Raw genomic sequence first — 27,905 nt, forward strand, 5'->3', positions numbered from 1 at the left:
CCAGCCCAATCCTCATGGGGTTTTTTTGGCTTATTTCTTAATACTCTTTCCCAAAAATTTTGTTTGCGGGAAAAATCATGAAAAATTGAATTTCCACCCAAATTTGACTTAAATGCAACTTCGGCAGGTCTGAGATGCCGGATTTTCATATTCTGACTTTTTCCATCCTCTGGGTATTATAAATTCTGATATTCCGATTTTATAGAAAAAAAACCATTAATTTTTCTAATTTTAGTCATTCATTTTAGTAAATAACTCCCTTACAGTCAGGGTCACTAAAAGTAAGAGGGCCCATGGAGGAAAATGTTGATGAAAGGACATATTATATTAAGAATTCTACGATAATTGCAGCAGTATATACACCAAGGATGCCCCTCATGCAGAGCTCTAGCTTTATTGAACTGTAGACCCCTGTTGGGAGTTATAAATAAACAACTGCTGGAAGGATCACCCCTAAATCATGTGGCATGAACAATTGAATGGAAACACTGATGCCTGTTTCTGTTGTTCTGCTTACTCTAGTTGCCAGCTGGGAGCATTGCTCAGAGGAGTTGCCCAGTAAATACCGGAACTTGCCAGCTTTCTTGTATTTGCCTTTCAGACGACTGATACATTTTCCTGGAACATGGGAATTATTTTAGGCTGTTTTTACACTCTGGCCAGATAAGCTTTGTGCCAACGATAATTAGATAAAAGAAATTCATTTGCAAAACCACTCAACATTCCATAAAGGGTTTGTGTTCCCATAATATCTTTTGCCGACCAAGATGCACTGAGATACCAGGAGAGGAGTATTGAGCCATGAGAAGAAATGTTATAAAAAGGAAAAGAAAATAAAGCAAAAGTTTTTGCCTGTGTTTGTTTTCACTATGCCTGTCTATGTGGGATTAAATAAATCATCTTAGTAGGTTATCACCCCTTGCTCATGGTCTTGGGCATGTGCACCTGGACCTGACATTGTACTTGGTAAGTCTTTCTGTTTATGACCAACATTATCTCCTTGTACCCCTTATAAGAAGGTTGCAGTTACAGTCATATGAAAAAGTTTGGGAACCTCTCTCAGCCTGCATAATAATTTTCTCCAATTTCAACAAAAAAAGATAACAGTGGTATGTCTTTCATTTCCCAGGAACATCTGAGTATTGGGTTGTTTTCTGAACAAAGATGTTTAGTGAAGCAGTATTCAGTTGTATTAGATTAAATCAAAAGTGAAAAACTGGCTGTGTAAAAATGTGGGTACCCTTGTCATTGTATTAATTTGAATGCATGTAACTGCTCAATAATGATTACTGGCAACACCAAATTCTTGCATTGGCGTGTTAAGCCTTGAACTTCATAGGCAGGTGTGTCCAACCATGAGAAAAGGTATTTAAGGTGACCAATTGCAAGTTGTGCTTCTGTTTGACTCTCCTCTGAAGAGTGACAGCATGGGATCCTCAAAGCAACTCTCAAAAGATCTGAAAACAAAGATTGTTCAGTATCATGGTTTAGGGGAAGGCTACAAAAAGCTATCTCAGAGGTTTAAACTGTCAGTTTCAACTGTAAGGAATGTAATGAGGAAATGGAAGGCCACAGGCACAGTTGCTGTAAAACCCAGGTCTGACAGGCCAAGAAAAATACAGGAGCGGCATATGCGGAGGATTGTGAGAATGTTACAGACAACCCAAAGATCACCTCCAAAGACCTGCAAGAACATCTTGCTGCAGATGCAGGTGTATCTGTACATCGTTCTACAATTCAGTAGATTTACTATACTTATTAAATATAAGAGATTTTGTAGGTTTTCACTTTGCCAGTGCCATGAAAAGCCAGTCTGGTCTTTACCTATATTACAGCAAATAACAAGTAAAAGAGGGAAAACCCTTGACTCCCTGATGCAGAACCTTGAGGCAGTAAACACCACAAAGTTATTCTCTATATTAGTCATTCTGTACAAACTCTACAGTTGAGCCTCCTGGGCTCCTGTATAATTTATGGCTTCTTTACACACTCAACAACAACAACTGATATTGAAGTATCACCGGCCTTTTTAAATGAAAAGGATAAATTACGCTGAAAATAAATGTTAAACAATATATTATTTATGCATATAGTTCAGAGTATTTCTATTGTAAGTACTCGCTGAGGCTCTGTTTTATGTTGCCTGAACAAGAGATTTTGCCGTGACCTTAATGAAGCCATTTTCCAGACATTACAGTGGTGTATTTTGTGTTGGTGGTAGTCTTTAAACAAGCTTGTTTTATTTATATTTAATCCTACAGGTCTGCTGCATTGTCTAAGTGCACGGAAAGCACTTACTGTTGTAATGGGAAACCAGCTGGGATTTATCCTGCAGGCAAATATCTTCTGCAATCAGACGGATTGGACTCAGCTCCCAGTAGCTGATACAACAACTGCAGGGCCTTTTCCCCGCCTTGATAACAAATGACTTATCTGCGATATATGTATTAATAGCATTGTCCTCTCTGATTATAGGAGACACAGTGGTTTTGTTTTGGTTTTCTTTTTGCTGAGCTTCTACTCAGACATTTTTCCCAGTGCAGCACTTTGCTGTGGATCTGGATACCTTGGATTTGTATGTAGGACCAGAGTTAATAAGAAGGGGTACACATGTAGCGCTATAGTAAATTGAGTGCACCATTCTCTCCTATGTGCTTCCTAAATGTAACTTTCCTAGACACAAGATGAGATGATGTTATACCCTATATACTTGAGTATAAGCCGAGGTACCTAATTTTACCTCCAAAAACTGGGAAAGCTTATTGACTCGAGTATAAGCCGAGGGTGAGAAATGCAGCAGCTTCTGGTAAGTTTCAATCAAAAAATTGAGGGTTTCTGCTCCCATTGGAGGTACCGGCGTCTCGTCTTTGGATGCCTGCGACCATTCTTGGACGCCGGCGAATATTCTTGGACGCCGCGACTATTCTTAGGCACCGGCGACTATTCTTAGGCGCGGCGACTATTCTTAGGCGCCGGCGACTATTCTTAGACGCCGGCGACCGTTTTTGCGCTTGACCCGAGTATAAGCCGAGGTAGCGTTTTTCAGCATATTTTGGGGGCTGAAAAACTCGGCTTATACTCGAGTATAGCAATTGCTTCTAACTATCCTCCTCCTTTGATATCTATCAGCTCTGTAATCTATACTGAATGATGCTGCCAGACTCATCTGCGGCTCCTCGTTTGTCTGCTCTTCAGTCACTTCCCATTGTATTCAGAAGAAGAAAATTGAAAATGTTATCAACACACAAAGGCTTTCACATTATTGCTCCCACCCATAGCATGACCCATATTTCAGCACACTCCGTGAACTCCTCATCGTGAAACAGGAAAGCTTTGCAGAAAATTTTGTTGCAGAAAATCAGAACTAATACATGAAACTGCATGGAACTTGGCACCTTTAGTCTCAATTCTAACTGATTCAAGACTTACTCCAAAGCTGCACATTTGTAAACCCGCTGCAATGGTTTATATTGTTTTACCCAAATGTAATTCATTTCAAGAGCTTGAAAATGACCTTCATATTTTCTAACAACCTTTCATATTTTTTAAGGCATATGGGTCTACTTTCCAGGTTGGCCAAGTTATTCACCTCCAAACTCACAGCATCATCTTTGGAATGTACTTAGTCAACTCTACAGCTCCTCCAGACATGTACTTATTGTTTTATTTGTATTATTTGTTCAGCTGTTCAGTGCCTAGAGTCAGTTTTAGAAAAGGGAAAGAGAACATTTGTTCTGACCTGCAGCAGCCTCGGTCAGTAATCCCCAACCAGTGATTTATGAGAAACATGTTGCTCTTCAAATGCCCTTTGGATGTTGCTCCCAGTGGCCTTAAGGAGAACTAAAGCCTTAAAATGAATGTTCTGAGCAGCTGTTGAGAAGCTAAGCTTAGGGGTCGTCACTAATTATCCAGCAGAAAATGAGCTTCCCTGGCTGTAATATAAGCTGATGCTACAGGTTTGCTGATTATTAAATTCTGATGCTAATTGCACTGGTTTCTGTGCTGCCATGTAGTAATTATGTGTATTAATGACTAATCAGCCTTATATTGTGACATTTCTATTCTATGTGTACTGTATATTGTGAGTGGGTCCCTAAGCTCAGTAAGTGACAGCAGCACAGAGCATGTGCAGTGAATCAGCAGAAAAGAAGATGGGGAGCTACTGGGGCATCTTTGGAGACACAGATCTTTACTGCTAAAGGGCCATGGTTGCCTTGGGCTGGTACAGAAGCACAAAACATAATGTACAATATTTCTAACCAACATCTTTAGTTAAGCTTTAGTTCTCCTTAAAAACAGATGCTTATTTTTTAATTTTAGGTTTGGAGGCAAGTTTTAATTGCATAAAAATACAGGTGTACTGCCAACCAGAGCCTCACATGGGCTGCCAGTCCATGTAGGGGATATCAAATACCCAATCACAGCGCTCATTTGGCATCCCCAGGAACTTTTTTCATGCTTGTGGTGCTCCCAAATGCTTTTTACAGTTGACTTTGGCTCACAGGTAAAAAAGGTTTGGGACCCCTGGCCTTGATGTACTAGATATCGAGTTGTTTTTTTATGTGTATGTAAAGGTTTCTCTTGCCTGTATTGTTCCAGTACAACCAATGGCACAGACACAATGGGACCTTTGTATTGGCAGCAAATATCTGGACCAAATCAGCTATTGATGAACTGTGATTGAGCCCATCAAACTCTATAGTACCTGTTATACCAGATACCTTGGAAAATCTACCACCAATATAGGCACAATCTTACCTTACTCTATAGATATATATAACATTCCTTCTCCAGAGGCTATTATCCCTACTGCTGCTATAAGCACCATCTCACCCTAACATACAGTAACTGCTATCCCATAGCCATAAGGGGTAAATTACTATGGCTCCGGACACAAGTGCATGGCCACTAAAGGAGCTCCCTTGTGGAGTTTACTTCTCATCTAGGTCTGGCTATACCAGTGGCAGATTAATGAACAGGCTAAATCCTAGGGGACCAGTGTGAGCAGGGGTCTGTTTCTATTTTCTTTTAATATTTATTTTAACTTGTGTTGCTGGGTATGGTCAGGTGCAGGGTCAGGGTCAAGGTGCAATTGTGCATCCATACCCAGCAGTAGCCTAAAAGAAGCCCTATGTGGATGTAGGGGCCCCACATGTCCTTAATCTGCCACACTGTACTGCACATTAAGGGCAGAGACACACGCTGCAATTTGGGGAGATTAGTCGCCCGGTGATAAATCCCCTCTTCTTCAGGGGCGACTAATCTCCCCCAACTGCCTCCCCTGCCTTCTCGCCGGCTAGAATGTAAATAGCCAGCGGGATGGCACTTGGAGCTCTTCGTTTTCCGAAGTTGCCCGAAGTTTCCTTGTGATGCAACTTCAGGAAACAAAGCTCTCCGAATGCCATTCTGCCGGTGATTTAGATTCTAGCCGATGGGAAGGTTGTTAGGGGAGATAAGTCGCCCCAAGAAGAAGAGATTTTTCGCCAGGCGACTAATCTCCTCAAAATGCAGCATGTGTCTTTGCCCTAAATTGATTTGTTTTTGGTGGGGGGGGGCTCTTAATACGCCACTGGCATCCAAATCATAATTGTATGTTCTAGTAATCCAGCAAAGCTTTCTCAAGCCTTTGAAGAGTAAAATGGATTGAAATGGTTAGAAGATACACTGAAACTATAAAAACTTTATTATGTTTATTTACACTATACATAAATGTAAACTTTATCCCAGTGTCTTGAGCTTTGAACACATTGCAGATTAATACTGTTATAATAATATTAGTGAAATAATTAAATTATATTCACAGAATATACATTCACGTGCAGAAAGAATTGGTCGGGCTCTAAGACAAAGGTATAGATACTGTGCCATTAGCTCTACTTCTGCTCCTTGTGTGTACACTGGATTCTGCAATGTCCTCTGTATGTTCCTCCGATTTCTTCTCCTTTAAACTGTTAATGAAGCGCAGAGTTATCTCATCCCATTCCTCCGGGAGCAGCATGAGGAGGAATCCGAGGCAAATGAAAATAGTTGCTCCCAGTCGCACAACACTAAAAATCACTTCGTGCTTCAGCAGGTCGATGGCTGTGAGGCAAGAGAGCACCAACAGATGTTAAACAAAGGGGAATCTCCAAGACTAGGAGACTGCACTGGTACATCAGAATCACTTTACATTAAAATACCATCATCCTTATGCTCATACTGAGTTAGCGGATGCCCTTAGATAACTTAAAGGGATACTGTCATGGGAAAAAATTTTTTTTTTTCAAAATGAATCAGTTAATAGTGCTGTTCCAGCAGAATTCTGCACTGAAATCCATTTCTCAAAAGAGCAAACAGTTTTTTGTATATTAAATTTTGAAATCTGACATGGGGCTAGACATATTGTCAATTTCCCAGCTGCCCCAAGTCATGTGACTTGTGCTCTGATAAACTTCAATCACTCTTTACTGCTGTACTGCAAGTTGGAGTGATATCACCCCCCTCCCTTTTCCCCCCCCAGCAGCCAAACAAAAGAACAATGGGAAGGTAACCAGATAACAGCTCCCTAACACAAGATAACAGCTGCCTGGTAGATCTAAGAACAACACTCAATAGTAAAAACCCATGTCCCACTGAGACACATTCAGTTACATTGAGAAGGAAAACCAGCAGCCTGCCAGAAAGCATTTCTCTCCTAAAGTGCAGGCACACGTCACATGACCAGGGGCAGCTGGGAAATTGACAATATGTCTAGCCCCATGTCAGATTTTAAAATTGAATATTAAAAAATCTGTTTGCTCTTTTGAGAAATGGATTTCAGTGCAGAATTCTGCTGGAGCAACACTATTAACTGATTCATTTTGAAAAAAAATTTTTTCCCATGACAGTATCCCTTTAATCTTCATAGAACTAACCTAAAAACACATGCGAGCCTTTAGCCTTTCGTGCCAAATCATTTAAATGTCCCCTTGCTGTTCTTAAAATAATCTCTTCAAATGGAGACATGCTAACTTTTCCACAGTAGATTGCATTGGACTGTATTAGAAAATGCCCCAAAACCTTATACATCCACTATTCAATATACTAACGCAGAGCTGCATACCTATTTCATGCGGCTTTCATAACCCCAATATAAAATACAAGGTTTCCGCTATAATGCAGCATAAAATAGCAGAAGCACTATCCCTTGCAAAATCTCCAGGTCCTGAAGGGTTAATATTGAATGACTATCATCATCATCATCTGTAAACCTGGAAAGGATGCAACTGAATTCTATGCTCCTTTGTAGACCCATATCTTTAATTAAAGAAACAGTAACACCTCAAAACAAAACTGTTTTAAAGTCATAAAATGTAATGTAGTGTTTGTCGGCACTGGTTAGACTGGTGTGTTTGCTTCAGAAACTTTACTATATAGGTTATATAAACAAGCTGCTGTAAAGCCAGGGGCCAGCCATTCAAACCTTAAACGGAGAAAAGACAAAGGATACACAGCAGATAAAAGATAATTGTTTTAATATTAGTTGATCAAGACCAGTCCAATTTTGTGCCTTCTAAATTAAACCTCAGGAGATTGTAATTTAAATAGCAAATCTCCAATTAAAACAAAGGTTCTAGACTGGTGGTGTTACGCTGCGATTGCATTAAACTTAATCGAATGACCATACCTTCCTACCTACCGCCTTAGTTATTACAAGTTAAAACAGATGCTACTGTCCCCCAAATGTTTCCAAATCCCCAAGAAAATTCTGCAAGAATCAAGGCAGTACTCAGTCTGTCTGGGGCAATAAATTCCCAGCTCTATTCAAAGCCATGTAGTTAAATGAATATATACATGGAATATAAGTATTCACTTTCAAATTTTATCCTAATTCCTTTAAAGAAGAGCTAAACCCCCTTTCAAATAAAAACCCCTACCCGCCATAGTCCCCCCCTCCCTGCTCCCCCATGCACAGGAGTTTACACAAGTAAATACCCCTTAAGGTGGCCATACACGGATAGATCCGCTTGTTTGGCGATGTCGCCAAACGAGCGGATCTCCCTCCGATATGCCCACCTTGAGGTGGGCAATATCGGGCTGATCCGATCGTGGGCCCTAGGGCCCAACGATCGGATCCTAGCGTTCGCCAAACGGGCGGTCGGATCGCGGGACAGCATCAACGAACAGATGCGGCCGCGATCCGACGGGATTTTTAACCCCATCCGATCGAGATCTGGCCGACTTTCGGCCAGATCTCGATCGGGGAAGCCCGTCGGGGGCCCCCATACACGGGCCAATAAGCTGCCGACTTGGTCTGTCGGCAGCTTTTATCGGCCCGTGTATGGCCACCTTTAGCCGGTAATTACCCCTTGTTGCAGAGTCAGCAAAGCGGAGCTCACAGGGGCCATCATTAGCTGCTTCGGTAATCTTCGGGTCTTCTTTGGTAATTTTCATCACTTTTGGTGCATGCGGGATATGCTCCAACTGCACATGCACCGAAGATGGCCCCAGTGAGCTCCGCTGCGCTGACTCTGCAACAAGGGGAAATTACCAGCTTTAGGGTATTTACATGTGTTAACTCCTGCGCTTACTAGCTAGTTGAAAAACTCTCCTCAGGCAGCAGCCTATAAGCTACCAGGAATGGCAAAAAGCCTCTCCTAGTAACTTAAATAGCAATCTCTGCACTAGTGATGTGGCCCCTCCTCGCCCCGCTCCGGTGCTTGGAAAGGTAAGTACCAGACGCAAGGGAGTTGCATCCAAAAGGTTGCCTCAGGGCTGCAACATGGCCAGAAACAGCACTTGGGGGAGACTAGCCCCACAATCTGGAAACAACGGTGAGTAAGAAAAGCAACATGACAGGTCCTACTTGTAAGTACAAACACAAATATACTGACATTTCTGGATTTGTATAAATGTAAAAAATGTCCCAAATATTTGGCAGAGTACTAATCTGCCTTATGCTTTCCTACTTGCTTCTAGGGGTGAAATCCTGCAGCTGTTCTCTGTGTATCATGTCAGGGCATCCTAACTAGATAAGCCAAATGCTTGTTTTGCCCCTTTTGGTTGCCTGATTTGATATCTGGTGTTCCATGACTGTTACACAATCCCTCAGATCCTACCCACTACAATCCATGCATGATGGCCATAAGATGATTCCAGGGTGCCCATGTATTAGGGCATGACTTCATAAAAAAATTGCAGTCAAACTCATCCACAAGGCAATCCCCTGCCTACTGAATTTAGTTTTTTGCTTTTTTCCTACTGTGAGCCATTCTGACATATTCCATTTACTGTATGTTCTAGCCTTACTCCTGCAAAGTTCTGCCTTGCATTTCCACCCTTGTTTCTAGTGATTTTTACTTCACTCCAGGCTGCCAATATCTTCTTTCATTCCAGAGGTCACTCTGACTCGTTGTTCCTTTTTAAATCTCTTGCATTGATTATATACAGTATTTGCAGAATATATTTTTTTTATCAAAAACACTGTTTTAAAGTGTACATTAACCCAAGACATTTTCAAGAAAGCTCACCTGCATTGCCTGGAACACTGAGAACTGTTCCAATAGAAACCAGAATTGGATATGTCAGGACAACTCCAACGTTCACTAATATGTTAAATGCTGAAAAGCAAAAAAAAAAAGTACATTAAATGTTCTCTTGTGTAATACTTGGGGTTCTTTTAGGGATTAGGTAACACTTATCTGCACGTAAGAATAATAACAGCTCAGGAAGAGTGAAACTAGAACTCACCACAATCCACCAGAGTGAAATTTACCATTCTCTTTTAATTTCTATAAATGTATATTTACAGTGGCAATAACATCATGCCACCCTCCTCCTGCAAAAAATTTTTTGAAGGGACTCAGGCCTTCTCTCTACCAATCAGCTCACTCGTTACCTGCTTGTTCTGGGTTAGGTTTCTATAGAGAAAACAGTCCCCCAGGCCCTTCCTCTACACTTAACACCATTGCAAATATACTCATATATACATTGCAAATAAACTCATTGGTAAATATGATTCTCATAGAAATGCAGAATTTCACTCTAGAGAACCGCGGCTAGTTCTAGATTCACTTTTTGATAACTATGCCCTATAAATGCCATACAATGCCTTATAAATATAAATATGTCATTTTTAGCAATTTTTTAAGTCGTCTTCATTAATTATTAATTTTAATCTGGTACTTTCCTCTTCTGCCTCCTTCGAGCTTTCAGGTCGGGTTCCCTGACAGCCACAAATGTATTGTTACTTTTTAATACTCTTCTTTCTATTCTGGCCCTTTCCTTTTCATATTCCAGACTCTTATTAAAACCACTGTGTTAGGGTTTCAATAGCAATAACATTTGAAGGTACATTGGAAAGTTGCAAGTGGTGGCATCTAGAAAGGAAATTGCGGATGATTCCTTTATAGATAACTCAGTTACCAAAGTAGAACCCTCTTTCAGGATCTTCAGATTTAAAAAAAAAAACAAAAACATGGTTTTATACTGGCAGTTATTTGTCACGCATTCTGTAAGGCAACAAATTCTTCAAGTTCCCAAACATTTCCTTCCCATAATAAGAGCACATCATCTATATATCTAATCCAGAGGCCCACCTCTGCCTCCAAGCACTTGGAAAGTAGGACTAACACTCACACCCCCAAATGGAAGCAGACATAAGTTATATTGTTCCCCTAGTTTGAATAGAAAGATCAAACACAAAAACGTAACATGTAAAAGCAAATTCAAGAAGTTGTGAAATCAACTCTGCATTCCATTTGTACCTATAACTCAAACTTTCCAAAAACCTACAGGCTGCCTTCAGGTGCTGGTTTGTGATGTAAAAGTAACAGAAAAAAAGAGAAAAGAAAAAAAAAAAGAGAGAAAAAAAAAAGAAAGTAACAGAAAAAAAAACATACCGAACCACAGTCCTGCAACTCCGCACAGATAACCCCAAGGCAAAGCAGAAAATGATGACCAGTATTCCACTTTGGTAAAATACAGTATAACCGGCATGCATGAAATAAAGATGAGGTTGAAGAACCCCAATGTGGAAAAAAAATGTGCTGCTTCTCCAAAGTTGGCAGTTCCAAGGAACATCTTAAATAACACCTGAAAGAATAAAGAGAATAAGACTGAATTTCCTTATTGGCAGCAGAAATATCGACAGTTAGCTGAAGGAACAATAAATACAATTAAAATGACTATTGGTGGGTAATGCTATAAAACCTAACCTAATCAGAAGGTTGCTATTTGCATACAACAGTTGATTGGTAGTTTAAACATATATATTTTGTTCACTAAGTAAAAGCGTTTTCACTTGTCAAATATATATTTACATTTATCAGAACATGGTAAATTAGCTATGGTGCTTGGTGTTTTGATGGCAAAACGCTTTAAGAGGTACATTTACTATTGGTCGAATATAGAGGGTTAATTAAACCTCGATATTCGACTTTCGAAGTAAAATCCTTCGACTTCGATATTCGTTTACCGCAATTCGTTCGATCGTTCGATCGAAGGATTTTAATTCATCGATCGAACGATTTTCCTTTGATCACAAATTGCCTAACATCGGTGCTCGGTAGGTTTTAGGTGGCGAAGTAGGTGGTCGAAGTTTTTTTTAAAGAGACAGTACTTCGACTATCGAATGGTCGAATATTCGAACGATTTTTAGTTTGAATCGTTCGATTCGAAGTCGTAGTCGAAGGTCGAAGTAGCCAAAAAAAAACTTCGAAATTCGACGTTTTTTTCATTCGAATCCTTCACTCGAGCTTAGTAAATGTGCCCCTAATTGTGACCTTTATGCCACTAGCCAAAGTGGAACTCACTAGGGTGTTAGAAGCATTGCCCATGTGCATTGACTTTAGATAATGCCTTAGCAGAAAAGAAGATGCATACCTGTAAGGGTAACTGGGTATTAAAATCTATTACCACAAAGGATACCTTGTATAATGCCGAGGCTGAAGCTGAACCAACAGCCAAAGCAACACCAATAATCGAGTCCCCGTGGAAGCCATCTGCATACGCCATCATGACGATTCCTGTGATTGCCATTATTGCAGCAACTATCTGTGCCAAAGAGATGCACAAAATGATCATTAGAGCAATGTAGGATTATAAACTCCAAGTGAAGGACGGTGGAGAAGATGTCTTAGAGTTTGGCTAATCACCATCTTAAAGGAGCCCAATTTTCAACCCAATTTCACCCTCTCCTCTGTTTGTCAGATCTGTGCATGTGTGGGGTTCATAAAAATCAGTGTTGGACCAAACAAAGCAGCTTCCAACCGTGTTACAGAGCTCTGCACTTGGTTTGGAGGAATGAGGGACCCATAATCTTTTCCAGTGGGTGATGCCATTTGGGAGATGGCAGGTGGCACTTTGTAGGGGGCCTAGCATTTTTTTTTTTTTTTTGAAAAGGGTTATTTATTCTTTAAAATGTATAGTGTTTAAATCCACATTTGGGCAGTGCAATGTTCTTATAAGTGCAGAGAGGTTTTTATGAAACAAACGGGGTTATGTAATAAAAGGCACCAAGTTTGCCCAGGTGCAGTACCCATAGCAACCAATCAACAGGCAGCATTTAGTGGTCACATGTTTGAAAGCAAACATCTCATTGGTTGCTATGGGTGTATGCTCCTGGGCAGACTTAGTGCCTTTGATTACATTGAGGGGATAGTGCATCTGTTACAAAACTTCATAGTCACAAACCTCTTAAACAAATATAACCCATAGAGTAGATACATTTACTATTTTTTTATTATTATTATTATTATTATTATTATTAATACTAATAATAGTTTTAATATGCTGCATAGTTAGATAGCATGAACATATTCCACAGTGCCCTGCAAAAAATAGATACAATAACATATGTAAATATGAACCGACAAGCAACACAAGAATTTATAATCTGTACCAAATTATTTCATGGGATTTTGTTATAAAGCTACAGTCTCTGGCTGTGCTGGTTAAAAGCCAGTATAAAGCAGGAAAGCATTTATAAAAATAGAATATAGAATGGAAAATAGAATATGTTTATCTTCAGGCCACAAATGAGCTTGACCAGCACTAGGAAGTGTGTAAAACCACAACATGTGTAAAACTGATGCTCCTCTGTTTAACCATTACATTTAAGTCTTGTGTATCCTGCTTATATCACAGCACAGACAAAATGTTGACATGACAGGAGCCAGCTGCAATTTGTTGGGGGGAACATTACACATAAAGGGGAAGTATAGGGTTCCCACATTCTATTAGAATCCCTTAAAATCCAGATCTTTCCAATACGCCACCTGTCAGGGACATTTTCTGTTCATGTTCCATCCTCCTATACAGCACTAACAAAGAGCTGCACCCATGGGTGTTGCTCCTCACCCGTTTGGAACCCAGTTGAAGTCCTTGCTCTGCTTTTCTTTGCAAAATGTTTATTCAGAACCCGACATGTCTGTAGCCTCAATAACCAGCAGAAGACCATGTAACACAATCCTAATATGACCCGTATGCAGCTACAGTATATTATTTTACAGTGGGTCCCTTGAGGTACAGGCACTTTGAAAAGGGATATAAAAATATTTTCCTTACAGCAGAAATTCTTGGGCACATTGGGTTCATGTTTATTTTTAGGCCTCTCTAGCTCATAACAAGGACATAAAAGAGTGTCATTACAGAGATATTGCTATAGTGTCCCGACAACATCCATATCAGCAAATCGACATTTTCTCATAATGTTATTGCAGTTCCGTTTGGGCCCCTCAAGCTTTCCCTCTGTGTGTCAATGTTTGTGAACCACATTGTTTTAGGAATAAAAACATTTCTTTTTTTTTAAATTGCTCTTACCCGCACACCCATGAACTTATCCTTCAATACAATCCATGAGAGTAGAAACATAAATGCTTTATTACAGCAGAACAGAGCGGAAACATCCGTGGCAGTCAGTTTCCTCAGAGCCAATAAGTAAAGATAATTGGTCAAAGTCCATAGGATGGAAAAGGGGGCCGTTCGTTTCAGAAAGAGTTTCAAGGTCAAGCCATCTTCCCCGAAAATCCGACTACATTCCCTGCCAAGGTAAAAGACAGATTCCTATCAAATATTCAAGTATATATAGAGGATACCAAACCTTAGCAGTGGGCACTCACAGATCCCATGAATATGCAAAAAAAGATTATACTTTATTGGAAAAACTTATGGTACACACACCGCTTTATATGTTTCATGCACAAATTCACTAAATCATATGCTTAAAGGACATGTAAACCCCCTCCACAAAAATATAATCAGTAAAGAGCTTCTTTGAAATCTTTATATACCTGTCACTGTCACTGTTAAAAGGTTAACAGTAAGGCTGCAGCATCCCCTTAATCACTTAGAATTCCTTCTCCTCCTCTAACCCACTCCAGCATCTCCTTCAAGAATTTGTTTGGCTGTTGACTTATGAGCATGCTCAGTTCTTCTCAGCTCAGATTACTAAACACACCCTCCAGTCTAACAGCCAATGAAGAGATAGCATTGCTGGTTCCCATAGAAACTCTGCACTAGCTATCTGATCCTATTTATTTCTCCTAACCACCTCTCCTAAGCTCAGCTTAACCATTACAGTGCTCAACCCCATCAGAACTTTTTATCAAAGTATGTTGTGCCTGTGTAACCTGCATTCTGCATTGTATGAACTTTACAGCACACATGTCACAATGTTATTAATGATGTATCAGAGGGAAAATGGCCGCCTGGTGAATGCTGCTACTTGTTTTAGGAAAATGTGATGGTTCTGGCAATTGAAGGGGGGATATGCTGTACAAATGATGTGGCTTGGGTGGGGAAAATATGCCCAACTTATATACATGGTAGGAAAATATAGGCTTAACATGTCCTTTAAGTTATAGGTTTAAGTGAATCTGGGCACAAAACGCATTAGCCAGTCTGTGTAACTTAGGTTTTTGAATTATAGTAAACTTTTCTTTTATTTATACAACTGTTTGGGGGACCTGTGAATGCCTCCTGCTATCTTTTGTTATGTTTTATGGCTATTGCATTTTTTATGTATATGTACATATGTACTGTATATGTGGCTGTTACATCGTTACACTGCGTTGAAAAAAGACCAATGTCCATCACGTTCAACAAATGAAACCCAATGCACATATATATTTATATATTTATACAGACCTATGCAGGTATGGGACCTATTATCCAGAATGTTCAGGACCTGGGGTTTCCAGATAACGTTATCGTTCCATAATCTGGACCTTCATACTTTAAGTCCACTAGAAAATCATGTAACCATTAAAAATAACTTGACAGGCTGGTTTTGCTTCCAATAAGGATTAATTATATCTTAGTTGGGATCAAGTACGAGCGACTGTTTTATTATTAAACAGAAAAAGGAAATGATTTTTTAAAATTTGGATTATTTGGATAAAATGGAGTCTATGGGAGATGGCCTTTCTGTAATTCAGAGCTTGCTGGACAATGGGTTTCCAGATAACGGATCCCATACCTGTACTAAGTGTAGATTTTAGTATCACAATAGCCTTTGATATTATGCTTGTCATTAACAGAATCCGCCATTACAACATCATCCTCAACATCAACCCAATCCTAATGTCCTCACTGTGAAGAACCAGCTCCTTCAAATAAATCTTTTGTACACTGATGTTACTTGATCAAACTATACTTTTTATTCTATAATCCAAGAATGTCCAATTCCTAGAAATTTTGCAACTGGTCTTCATAATTTATATTTTATAGTTTTTGTTATTGCTACTTTTTATGACTCCTCTTTCTATTTAGACCCTCTTCTATTCATATTCCTGATTATTCAAATGAGTGCATGGTTGCTAGGGTAATTTAGATCCTAGCAACCAGACTGCTGAACTTGCAAACTGGTCGGGGCTGGATAAAAAGCTAAATATCTCAAAAACTACAAATAATAAAAAATGAAAACCAGTTGCATATTGTCTCAGATTATCACTCTCCGCATCATACTAAAATTGGGGTTGTTCACCTTTCAGTAACTTTTAGTGTGATCTAGAGAGTGATAATCTATATATGTGGTCAATATTTTAGGGAAGTTAGGGGCAAATTGCCAGGCGCAACTTCGCCGCACTTCGCCGCACTTCGCCAGGCGTAGTTTCGCCAGCGCTCCGCAAATTCACTAAAATCCGAAGTTGCGCTCAGGGGTAGCGTAAGGTTGCGAAGTTGCGCTAGCGTTGTTTCGCTATGTAAAGTGAAGTTACGCTAGCGAAGGCTAATTTGCATACGGCGCCAAATTCAAATTTCAATGGAGGAATACGTACAATCACTACAAATGCCTGGGAAACCTTCAAATCATCAAATAAAATTTTTATTTTGCACTACACATGTGCCCACTGTCTAGGTAAGTTGCCATGAGTCAGGAAATGTAGGGGGGAAGGAGGGGAGCCCCAAAAAATTTTTCCATCTTTTTCAGCCTATCACCCATAATGTAGAAAACACGCCAGCGTTTTTTGGGACTTAGAAAAAATTTTGACTTTTTTTGAAACAATCCCTATCTACTCTATTCGCCAGGTCTGAGGTGGCGAAGGAAGTCTAGCGTAAAAGGTAGCGTTCAGTACACTGCGCAAGTTAGTGAATTTGCGTAGTTACGTCGCTAGCAAAAATTCGCCTGGCGTAAGGGTGCGAAGTAACACTAGCGAAACTACGCCAGCGTTCGTTAGTGAATTTGCGCAGTAACGAAAATGCCAAACGCTAGCGAATTAACGCTAGCGTTCGGCGCTTCGCCGTTTGGTGAATTTGCCCCTTTGACTTCAATTTTTTGCAGTTTCGCAAATTTCATGGGACAAATTCGCCCATCACTAATAATAACCAGTATCACTTTATCCTTTGTGTTTTCTGTTTTATCCCAAACAAAAATCTCGGCGAAGCAGAGTTTTAGCAATAGCGCAGACTCTTTGCGGAAAGATTTCATTAAAACCTGGAAGCCCCTGATACTGAAAGCAAAGGACTAAACCAACACATCTATTAGGTCAAATATTTGCTGCTAAATGTACTAAAATGAATGTGTGTGACTGTATTGGAATTATAATTGTGCTAAATAATATAAATATAGTTATTGTTAAGCTTTTCTGTAAATAGCGTCTGCATAAAACCTTCTGAAGAATGGGGCTATTAGAATTGTCAACCAAAAGCCCTTAATCTGCCCTAAAACCAGCCCTTGCTGTGTCATTTCCAATCATTTATCGTGCTTCGTCAATGCTCTGTGAATGCGACTCATGACGCCATCCTTTAAACGCGCAAATGACCCACCTGAACTTTTGTAACACGGTTTGCTTCTCTTGTGCGGTTGCAAAATGTCCTGAATAATACACCGGGAAAAACATTATGTTCCAGTTTGTTGAAAACCAGGTCATGAAAAAGGGGCAGTAAAAGTTCTTGTAAGTAATTTTGATGATCTGCGCGGTTCCGACCCAAGAGGATGACACCGACAGAATTATGAGAAATCCCCAGACAAATTTAAGAAAAGTGGAGGTATATGACTGGCAACGGGACTTTTCAGCGTCTCCTGTGTTGTTTTCTGTATTTGATTGCAGCCCTTCTCCTCCTATTAATGATAAAAAAGCTTTTTACAACATTTACTTACAAGATGAATATATTAAAAGCAATTCTCAATATTATTTCTGGCAGCTGGTATAGGCGGCGGGTGATTTTGTGTTTGTCACTAGCTAACTAAGCACATTTGAAACACAGACTCCTTCGTACTGCTCATGGGCAAATCCAAATTTAATACTGCAGAACACATGGCAGTATTCATGTAAATTATATATGTATAATACACAAAAGCCATGAATATCCTGTAAATTATATCCTTATAAACGGTGAGTTCTGATGTCATCAGTTATAAACGGTGAGTTCTGATGTCATTTCTGTCACATGACTCACTGAAACTTGTGTATTATAATAAATAAAGTACCCCCAGTTGCAAAATATGAGGATATTAGAAGTTACCTCGGAGTTCCATGAACTGAATAAAAACACTCGGCCTTCGGCCTCGGGAAAGTATTTCTAGGTTAATTTGGACCATAGCTACCAGATTGGCGAAATAACTGGGGAGCTGCTAAATAAAAAGCTAAATAACTCAAAAACCACAAATAAAAAAACAAAAACAAAAATAAAAAATAAATAAAATAAAATAAAAAAAACAATTGCAGATTTACCTCAGAATATCACTCTCTACAATATACTAAAAGTTGATACAAAGGTGAACAACCCCTTTAAGGTGGCCATATATGTACCAGTATAGGACATTGGATTGGGCTGTCCGGACTCCCAATATAAAGTTCCAGAATCTTTTTGCAAAGCCAGATTAATACAAAACAATATTTTCTTGGTTTACAGCCAAGACATAAAACATAATTTAAGACGGATTACTTGTTCCTTTAATCAGATAGATGACTACAGGAGAGCCCTGTTACTAATCTTGCTAGATATTTCATTTATATCTGTCCTCTACCAAATAAGAATCAATACTACTGTGATTCATTTTGCTGAAAATGCCAGTTATTTCTATCAGGCAGAAATGTCACTTTTTACAATTAAAGTTTGAACAGGCAGATAGCATTCCCAAAAGACTAATTTCTATGTATTGATATTGGCTGTTGAATATATAGTGAATAAAGTTGTTTTCTGGTCAGGTGATCTCTTCCTGTTACAGTTAGAGCTGCAATATTTCTGGTCAGGTGATCTCTTCCTGTTACAGTTAGAGCTGCAGTATTTCTGGTCAGGTGATCTCTTCCTGTTACAGTTAGAGCTGCAGTATTACTGGTCAGGTGATCTCTTCCTGTTACAGTTAGAGCTGCAGTATTACTGGTCAGGTGATCTCTTCCTGTTACAGTTAGAGCTGCAGTATTTCTGGTCAGGTGATCTCTGAGGCAGCACACAGACCATCACAAAATGGTGGCTCAAGGCAAGAGATGTAAGAGGGCAAGATTTACTTAAATATATATTCCAGTTTGATAAGATTCTTTAATATGCCACTTAACATGATATAAACTATCTGTTACAGAGTAGCTCCTTTACTCTCAATTAATTAGAATGACTCTGATTTTACTAAGTAAATGTCAAATAATTGTGGTTCTATATATTGTAGAATTATTAGAATGCAGTGATTGCCCATTTTTAAGCAGGGCTGAATATAAGTGTGCCACAACCACAAGCCAGATGAAGAAAACCCCATACTGGATGAGCTTATGAGAGTTACAGAAATATTATGACAAAGATATACTTGCAGTACGCACACCCTCAGCTCTGCCACAGGATTTTGCTCCAAATCTCCGACAGCAGATCTAGAGTGCAAGCTTTTTTGCGGAACTAAAACGTGTTTCCCCTCTGACAGCACCCCTGCCCAAAACTGCCACCCTAGGCACCAGCCTATATGATTATATGGCAAAAACATCTCTAATTGTAAGCTCTTTAGGCACATAATCTGTCTCCAATTAAGCAATGGTATTGATATAAGGTTTGCTGGTAATTCAGAGTTCCATAATTCATTACTGGTCAGGCAGCATGTCTGCAAGACAATATTAAACTAATAAATAAACACCCATGATATTGTGCCCTGTGCATCAGTATCAATCATTCCTGAGCCCTTCCTCTGCTCTGATGGACATTCAATGAATCAAAGAGTATTGTTTCCCCACCTGGCAGGGAAAGGCTGAGGATTCAAGAGACAGAGCAGTAATCTTTCAGCACTTTTACTTGCTGATATTGCTAGAAACCCTACGGGATTGCCGTTACCTGCTCTTGAAACACTAAATTTGTAGTATGTGTCTTGAAAGAAGAAGTGAGCAAATGTGCCCTGTCTCATCTCTGAATGCTAACTTGCTACACTGGCTAAAGTATGGTTTATATGAATATTTCTACATATAAAATGCATAAGGCTGTCCTTATTGCTAGCTTTAATGGATTCCTATACAATCTATAGCTACAACTCCCATCATCCCCAACAGTCTTCAACTGTCAATCATACCTGGAGGTGTATTTCAACAACAAGGGGCCGGGCTTTGGAGAGTCCAGTTATGGAAGCATGCTGCCCATTTTGACACTCCAGAGTAGGGTTTGGATTCATTTTGGCAATGGGGGGGGGGCAGGCAGCATTTTGATACCGCTGCAGAAGTGAAAGCTGAGGGTTCTCAACTTGCAGAAAAATACCTTGTTACAGATATTAAACTTTACAGACTCATCACTGTTCACACTATTGTCAGATCCAGCCTATTTATGCCTTACCCACTAGCCCAGCTACTTGTTCTGCAAAGGGCTGTTTTCCGTTTTCAGGATCAGCAAAGAAGACAAGAAAGTTAGATTGCATCGGTCCTAGAAGGTGATGCTATTCTGATTGCTATACAAACTGATGCTCAATGCACTGCATCATGTAATGTAAATCTGAATTAATTTGTAATAAGCCTTGTATGGTGAATTTTATATTGTATATGCAGTATATTGTGAGTTGGTCCCTAAGCTCAGTAAGTGACAGCAGCACAGAGTATGTGCAGTGAAACAGTAGAAACAAACATGGGGAGCTACTGGGGCATCTTTGGAGACACAGATCTTTACTGCTAAAGGGCTGTGGTTGCCTTGGGCTGGTACAGAAGCCCAAAAACATAACTTAAGCATATATAGTCTGGGTCTTTAGTCAGTAGTATCTTTACTTTTTTTTAGAACTGTTCCATGTAATGGAATATCTATTCAACAAGTTTAGACAAACTACCGTACTTTCTCATCTTTAAGCTCATTGTGGTTTAAACATTACAAGGACTTCAATATAAAACATAACAGGGCTGACTTGTAGGACCCGCACCCAACCCATACCGGCATAAGGAGTCTGGGCAAGGAAGGCTAAGAACGCTCTCCAAATCCCCCATTTATTTCCACAGCAGCACAAACAGAATGTAACCCGCTCAATATAAATTATAAAGCAAAATATACCCCACTACTAACACCATGTGCTTTTATTTGGTCCCAGAGCTCCTTGGTGGCTTTTAATAGCATCATAACCTACTAATGCCTTATACAATTCCGCTGGGCATGTCTACACTCTTCCCATCAACTATAGACACACCCCAAACAATAATCACACTCAGCGGAGCACAATAGCACTACTATTTCTGTTCCCTCTACTAACCTGATTTACACATAGCCGGGCCACTGATTTGTGCTGTATTTACATGCCAAGCGGCAAGGAATGTTATTTGTTATTCCTACAGTTAAATAGAACCTATTTTCCTCTTTCAGTCATTAGGACTGACGTCAAGTTTTTTGTCACCAGAGACACGACTTGAATATTCCCAAAGCAGTTAAGGCAGCCTGATTGCAGCATGAAGCCGTTTAGTAGAACAGATTCTCCTTTAACCTTGCCATCAATTGAATGAATAAATGTATCCCGTATACATGATATTATATTGCCTTGTACTGAAAGCAGAATTGGTCAGAGGGTAGGGTAGAAATATAGGTGCCATTGGGTCCCATAATACATCCTTGGCCTGAGAGTATCCTTAACCACAAATACAAATGATGTATTTGCCATTTTGCCAGTTTGTTATATATATTTAGAAACCTGTGCCACTCTAGTAATACAAGTGTGAGCAGCCCTGAGACAGCATTTATCTGACAGGTGCCGTTGTAGTAGAAACATAGCTGGAACTCTGTATATTTGTTTTTACTGTTATAAGTTTCTCCCCTGAAAGTGAGCCCCTCGGTCTTCCTATATTTCCCCATCTTTTAATCACTTCCCCAAAAGATGAATATTTTTTTCCAAATCAAATGGTAATATTATGGCTTTGTTTCGATTAGTCATCCTCCCAGAAGGGCGATACTTTTGGGAGGATGCAGACTTTTTGAACTCTTTGATATTACTGATTAACCTTAAAGGGATTCTGTCATGATTTTTATGATGTATTTTTTATTTCTAAAGTACACTGTTTACACTGCAAATAATTTACTCTACAATATAAAATTTCATTCCTGAACCAACAAGTGTATTTTTTAGTTGTAATATTGGTGTGTAGCTGCATCTCAGGTCATTTTGCCTGGTCATGTGCTTTCAGAAAGAGCCAGCACTTTAGGATGGAACTGCTTTCTGACAGGCTGTTGTTTCTCCTACTCAATGTAACTAAATGTGTCTTAGTGGGACCTGGATTTTACTATTGAGTGCTGATCTACCAGGCAGCTGTTATCTTGTGTTAGGGAGCTGCTATCTGGTTACCTTCCCATTATTATGTTTTTAGGCTGCTTGGGGGGATGATATCATTCCAACTTGCAGTACAGCAGTAAAGAGTGACTGAAGTTTATCAAAACACAAGTCATATGACTTAGGGCAGCTGGGAAACTGACAATGTGTCTAGCCCCATGTCAGATTTCAAAATTAAATATAAAAAGATCTGTTTGCTTTTTTCAGTGCAGAATTCAGCTGGAGCACCACTATTTACTGATGCATTTTGAAAAAAACAGTATCCCTTTTTAATCATTAGAAAGAGTTAAAGGAGTCTGCAGTCAAAAGTGATAAGTCCATCTGCCTCCCTAATATTCTGCCCTTCCCAGTGATTTCCTCTGGTGCATAAGAGGTTAAAGCAGACACACACAAACACAACGCCTGAATGCAGTGTCTAACACACACAATGTAATCATATAAGGACAGAATGATAAGTCAAACCCACAAGCCTGGAGGGACAAAAGCTGTACAAAAGGGGTGATTGATACATGCAGCAGCCTCCTGGCAGATGTGGTGTGGATGGATAGAGTTAAATCAAGAAAAATGAGCATACAATAAATTGCAAATGAAGAAAGAACATTTTCGCAAGGTCTAGTCTAGATACTAACTGGTTATTCTATGACATGGAGTAAATCTGCATGGATAAGTAAACATTGAGCTCACAAAGAGACAGGTTTGTGCAGCCAGAGAGAAGTTGAGCATTTCCCAAGCAATGACATGATGAAAGCGAGAGCATTTACCGTCTATGATAGCGGCGTGCAGTTCTGATACACTGAAGGAGGACGCAGGGGCCACTTTGGCTGAATGTTTCTTCATCCTGTGAGATAAGTTTGCACGCTGCTGGATTCACACGCTCCCTTTCACAGCCCAGGTGCCGTCTCTCATTCTGCACTGTGTAGTCACTGCCTCGTACCTGCCTGTCGTCTCAGTTCAAGCAAGAGCCCTCATCTGCTGTTTCCCTGGGAAACCATTTGCAACACATTCAAACAATGCCTGACCTGTGCCAGGACTTACCAGCGTTCAATTGTTGGGCTCAGCAGCTAATGTGAGAGACGGTCTAAGCAATGGCACCTTTCCTCGGCCAGATAATGCAGCCTGTCTGGGTGCCGGTGCCGTTGCTACATAAACATTCAGAGCATGTTGGCAAACAATAAAAGGACTGTCCTTGGTGCTGAATAAGTATCTTCTCCATCCCTGCTCTGACTCACAACATGGCATTCAATGTTTGCATTTACTTTCAAAATATCATTTGTGAGACAGGAGTTGTGCTGCCTAACAGATTGGAACTGCTCCGGGGATATTATTTTGTCCCCAAGGGGAGCAATAATTCCCAAAACTACAATTCCCAGAAATATCCTGCAAGCCACCATTGTTTGCTAGAACAATAAAGTAGGGATGCACCGAATCCACTATTTTGGGCCGAATACCGATTCCGAATCCTGCTGAAAAAGCCCGAATCCTGGCCGAATCCCAAACCAAATCCTGGATTTGGTGCATCCCTACAATAAAGTCTCTGGCTCAAATCGTTTGGTCCTGTTTTCTTAGGTCACTTTCATCTATTACAAGAATTCAGCAGATCCCAAAATGTGTCAAATGTACTCAAGAAAAACTACTCATGGTATCTCTTTTTTAATATCCTAAAAATTCCATGCTCAAATTATTTTAGATTTTTTTTTTTTGTGGCGAGAGGAAAACATTTTTACTTCCTTGTTTTCTGACAAGAAGTCACACGATTTCCCGCCCGCCCCTAATTTGCATATGTAAATTCGGATTCGGTTCAGCTGGGCAGAAGGCTGAATCCGAATCCTGCTGTAAAAAAAGGCCGAATCCTGGCCGAATCCCGAACCAAATCCTGGATTCGGTGCATCCCTACAATAAAATCTGTGGCTCAAATCTTTTGGTCCTGTTTTCTTAGGTCACTTTCATTTATTACAAGAATTCAGCAGATCCCAAAATGTGTCAAATGTACTCAAGAAAAACTAGTCATGGTTTCTCTTTTTTAATATTCTAAAAATTCCATGCTCAAATTATTTTAGATTTTTTTTTGTGCCTTTATTAATGATTTTATAAAGTGATTTTATGTATTATTGCATTCAAGTTATATGCACATTGGGGTCCTGTAATAAAAGATCTAAGGGCAGATTTATCAAGGGTCGAATATTAACTTTAAAAAACTTTGAAATTCTAATTCAAAAAGACCAACCGAAATTAAATCAAAATTTTTTTTGGTCGAATAGGTCCGTTCGATTCAAAGTTTTTCCCAAAAAAAACTTTGAATTTTCAAAGTTCACCAATTGACTCCATAGGTTCTAGGAGGTCCCCCATAAGCTAAAACAGCAATTCGACAGGTTTTAGATGGCGAATGGTCAAATTCTAATTCTTAAAGAGACAGAACATAATAAATTTCAAAATTAAAATTTTCTATTTTTTTTCAAATTCGAATCAATTTGGACTATTCCCAAATCGAAGTACACAAAAAATAACTCAAAATTCGATTTTTTTTTTATTTGAAAATTCACCTCGACCTTTGATAAATCTGCCCCTTAAATTTTGCCCACATCTAGTCACCCCCAGCAACCATCCAAATGTTTGATTTTAGACAAGTAAATGCTAGCTGCTGATTGGTTGTTGCGTGTTAAAAGACAAGCAACAAACTTATAGCCATTTATTACATTGCCAACAATGTTCTTCAGTTGTGAAATCATGTGCAACTCATGCAAATAAACCAGAAAGAAACCTTAGCATTGCATTTCTACTTATTATTTTGGGTTTGAGCCTGCTGAGCAGATTAGCCAACATGCACAAAATGTAAACATGCAGAGAAAGTCGCATGGTGGCATGCGATACTGCAACCCTAAGGCCACCATGGACGAAAAGGATGAATAATTTAAAGCAGAAATGAAAATCCTGCAGTCTTTTGGTTGGAGTTGGTTGGATGTTGAGAGTTGCAGATGGTCATCAGTTGCCTAACCCTTGTTCAAAACATTCCAGGCTAGATTATCTTGCAAATTTATCCTGCTCCTTATTAGCCCAAAGCCAAACTAGAGCTGCCCATAACACCAACCCATTACAAAAAGTACAAAACAGGGGCATAAGTGGACACTGGGATCTTCCACACAGTACACTCGTAATGAGAAAAAAGTAGTTCCACTTGTGTTGAAAATGTATTAGTAAAACTTTAACATGAACCCCAAAACCCCAACCCATGCAACCAGCTATTACCATCAAGCATGTCATAAACTCATATTATAGACCCATATAACTACCTCCTAACTCTGTTCCAAATTAACTGCCACTTGGGTGTTTAATAACTGGGCCTTTTATTGGAAAAAAGTGTTCCCGATTACAGGATTACAGAAGCGGGTTGTATGGAGCACATGACTTGCAGAAGCAGATGCGTGCTCTATTTGTATGTCTAGTGCAGAGAACAAGTGAAGCATTTCCAATTATAGCCTGTCTTCCATTAGGGCTCTTTATATTCTGGTAATTTTGTTTCAATTGTCTAAGCTAATTGCTTCATGCTAATGATAACATTACTTTTATTTTGCAATCAATATGGAAATCTAAAGAAAAACATTTTGCTTCTGTGGCATCAGTAAATTTGTAAAAAAAAAAATGATATAACTATTTAAATACAGAACATTTTTATTAAACTGCCATTAAACAAAAAACAATCAAATCAGAAAAATCTTTTGCCATTTTCTTTCCTTTTGTCCCCTTCCATGCCGGGTCCTATTTATCTTGCTGCGACACAGGTTGCCAAATTGATACATGGCACAGTACAGATTGAAAAGGAACTCAGAAATATAAAATTTGGGCAATCGGGTTCTTGTAAATCGACGCCATGGATTTTATGACCTACAGCAAGTAGCCAAAGGCAAGCTGATTTACTGACTCATGTGCAGTTATCCATGTCATCCAATGAGATCTCTAACTTTCAGTAGTCTAATGAAATCTACTATCTGCTAAACTTCTATGGAGGACAGAAATTGAAATGAGAAATAGAGACTATTGATGGATTATTATTGACTATTTTGCATTTAGCTCAGCTGTCACAGTCATCTTATGCTACTGTTTGGTCCCTCTGCAGTTAAGGGCTAGTCCACACGGGGAGATAGCGACGCGTTTGCGGTCGCGGCGACAAAGCGCCGCGACAGTCGCCGCGACCGGCGCAGGCGACAGTTTTGTATGGGCGCCTATGTAAAAACGCCTGTGCTAACCACACGAGGCGATGCGCTTTTCAACAGTCGCTATCTCCCCGTGTGGACTAGCCCTAAAGGAGAACTAAACCTAACCATGTACTAGCCACAGACCAAGGGTCAAATATCTATATTTACAGGATAAACAGGGAAAAACTCATATCTTGTGGTTTATTCAGACTGTATCAAAACTCTGGAATTAAAACCTGGAAAATAAATCTGGTGTGCTTTTTTCCCCATTGTTAGGATTCAGCCACCGTGGGCTGGAACAAATTATTTTTCATTGTATCATTCTAAAAATATGCATTGTACTTTGATGCCTTGGGGTTTGCTGGAACTACAATTCTAGAATTAAACCGGTTCTTCAGAGTAGCCCTGTACCTGATTGGTAAGTCATTATCAGCTCACAAAAAATAGTGAATTGGTAGAAGTCATCTGCCTTTGAATATCTATCTGCCAAAAAAATGAATTGATCTAGGCAAAGCAAAGACTAGGGGGCAGATTTACTCGAGGGCGACAATTCGCCAGTGACCGATTCGCAGTCATCGATACACTTCGCCAGGAGAAAACGCTAATTCAACTGGAATTCAGCGCTCAGACAACGCTTATTCACTGGAGTGCGGAGGTTCATTGTGGGCACCGAACGCTGCTGATGTTTCACTAGCGTTACTTCAGCAATGTGAGCAATTGAAAGCGAAGATGCGCTCTTTTCTGCCTAGCGCCAATTCGCTAGAGGTCTTGCGCTCAGGTAAATTTGCATACGGCGGGAAATTATAAAGTTGAATGGACGTATATGTTGCAGCAAATACATTACATTACACAAGTCCAGGGAACCTTAATAAAGACAATAGAGTTGTTATATTGCCCTACACATGAGCCCACTGTATAGTTTATGTGCCATATGTTAGAAAATGTATGGGGGAACCCGGTTACCCAAAAAGATTTTTAAGGACTTTTGCAGCCTATCACTCTGAAAAAAAGTAAAGTTTTTTGGACTTAGAAGCTTTTTCCACTAAAAAATTTGATGTAAGTAACAAAGGATTGAAGAAGATCTATGCACTCCAATGCACTTCTCCTGGTCTGAGCTGGCGAAGGCAAGTCTGGCGAAAGAGGTAACGTTCAGTAAAATCAGCATCTTAGTGAATTTGCGGAGTAACGTCCATTTGCCAGATCGAATTGTCGTCTGGCGATAGTGTGCGAATGACCGCTAGCGACTATCTCTTTCGCGAAGTGGCGCCTTTGACCATTAGAAAATTGGCGATGTCCCTGCGGGCGGTAACGCTACAGAATTGACGCTAGCGTTAGCCACTTCGCCCTCAAGTAAATCTGCCCCTATGATTCTTGTAACCTGCTGACATCATTTTTGAAATTGAATTAGATTTTCTTAGTGGAACACCAATATTATTTGGCCTTCGTACCAGTGATAACACCCAGCAGTGTTAGATTAAGGGGAGATTAATTATAACTCAAGTGACTCTTAACAAGCAAGGTATTAATAGAAGAGCATAATATAATAATTCCCCATA

General features: G+C 39.7%; 1 protein-coding gene across 2 annotated transcripts in view; it reads right to left on the reverse strand.

The window, feature by feature from the left end:
• Positions 1-5,826: 5,826 nt before the first annotated feature.
• The window catches only part of slc35f4.S (solute carrier family 35 member F4 S homeolog), a 62,138-nt gene continuing 40,059 nt past the window's right edge, over positions 5,827-27,905 (reverse strand). Inside the window, exons 1-7 of one of the 2 annotated variants that reach the window (XM_018233679.2) lie at positions 22,921-23,284; positions 17,224-17,518; positions 13,780-13,999; positions 11,887-12,012; positions 10,860-11,052; positions 9,489-9,578; positions 5,827-6,081 (exon numbers count right to left, since the gene is read on the reverse strand). In XM_018233679.2, coding sequence (XP_018089168.1) covers positions 5,840-6,081; positions 9,489-9,578; positions 10,860-11,052; positions 11,887-12,012; positions 13,780-13,999; positions 17,224-17,518; positions 22,921-22,996 — 1,242 coding nt within the window. In that variant the 5' untranslated portion in view covers positions 22,997-23,284 and the 3' untranslated portion in view covers positions 5,827-5,839. Of the gene's footprint in view, positions 6,082-9,488; positions 9,579-10,859; positions 11,053-11,886; positions 12,013-13,779; positions 14,000-17,223; positions 17,519-22,920; positions 23,285-27,905 lie in introns of those variants that run through there. The other variant, XM_041574933.1, reaches the window with a different exon arrangement.

The sequence above is a fragment of the Xenopus laevis genome, chromosome 8S, assembly GCF_017654675.1.
Source record: "Xenopus laevis strain J_2021 chromosome 8S, Xenopus_laevis_v10.1, whole genome shotgun sequence".
In the NCBI taxonomy this organism is placed as follows: Eukaryota; Metazoa; Chordata; class Amphibia; order Anura; family Pipidae; genus Xenopus; species Xenopus laevis.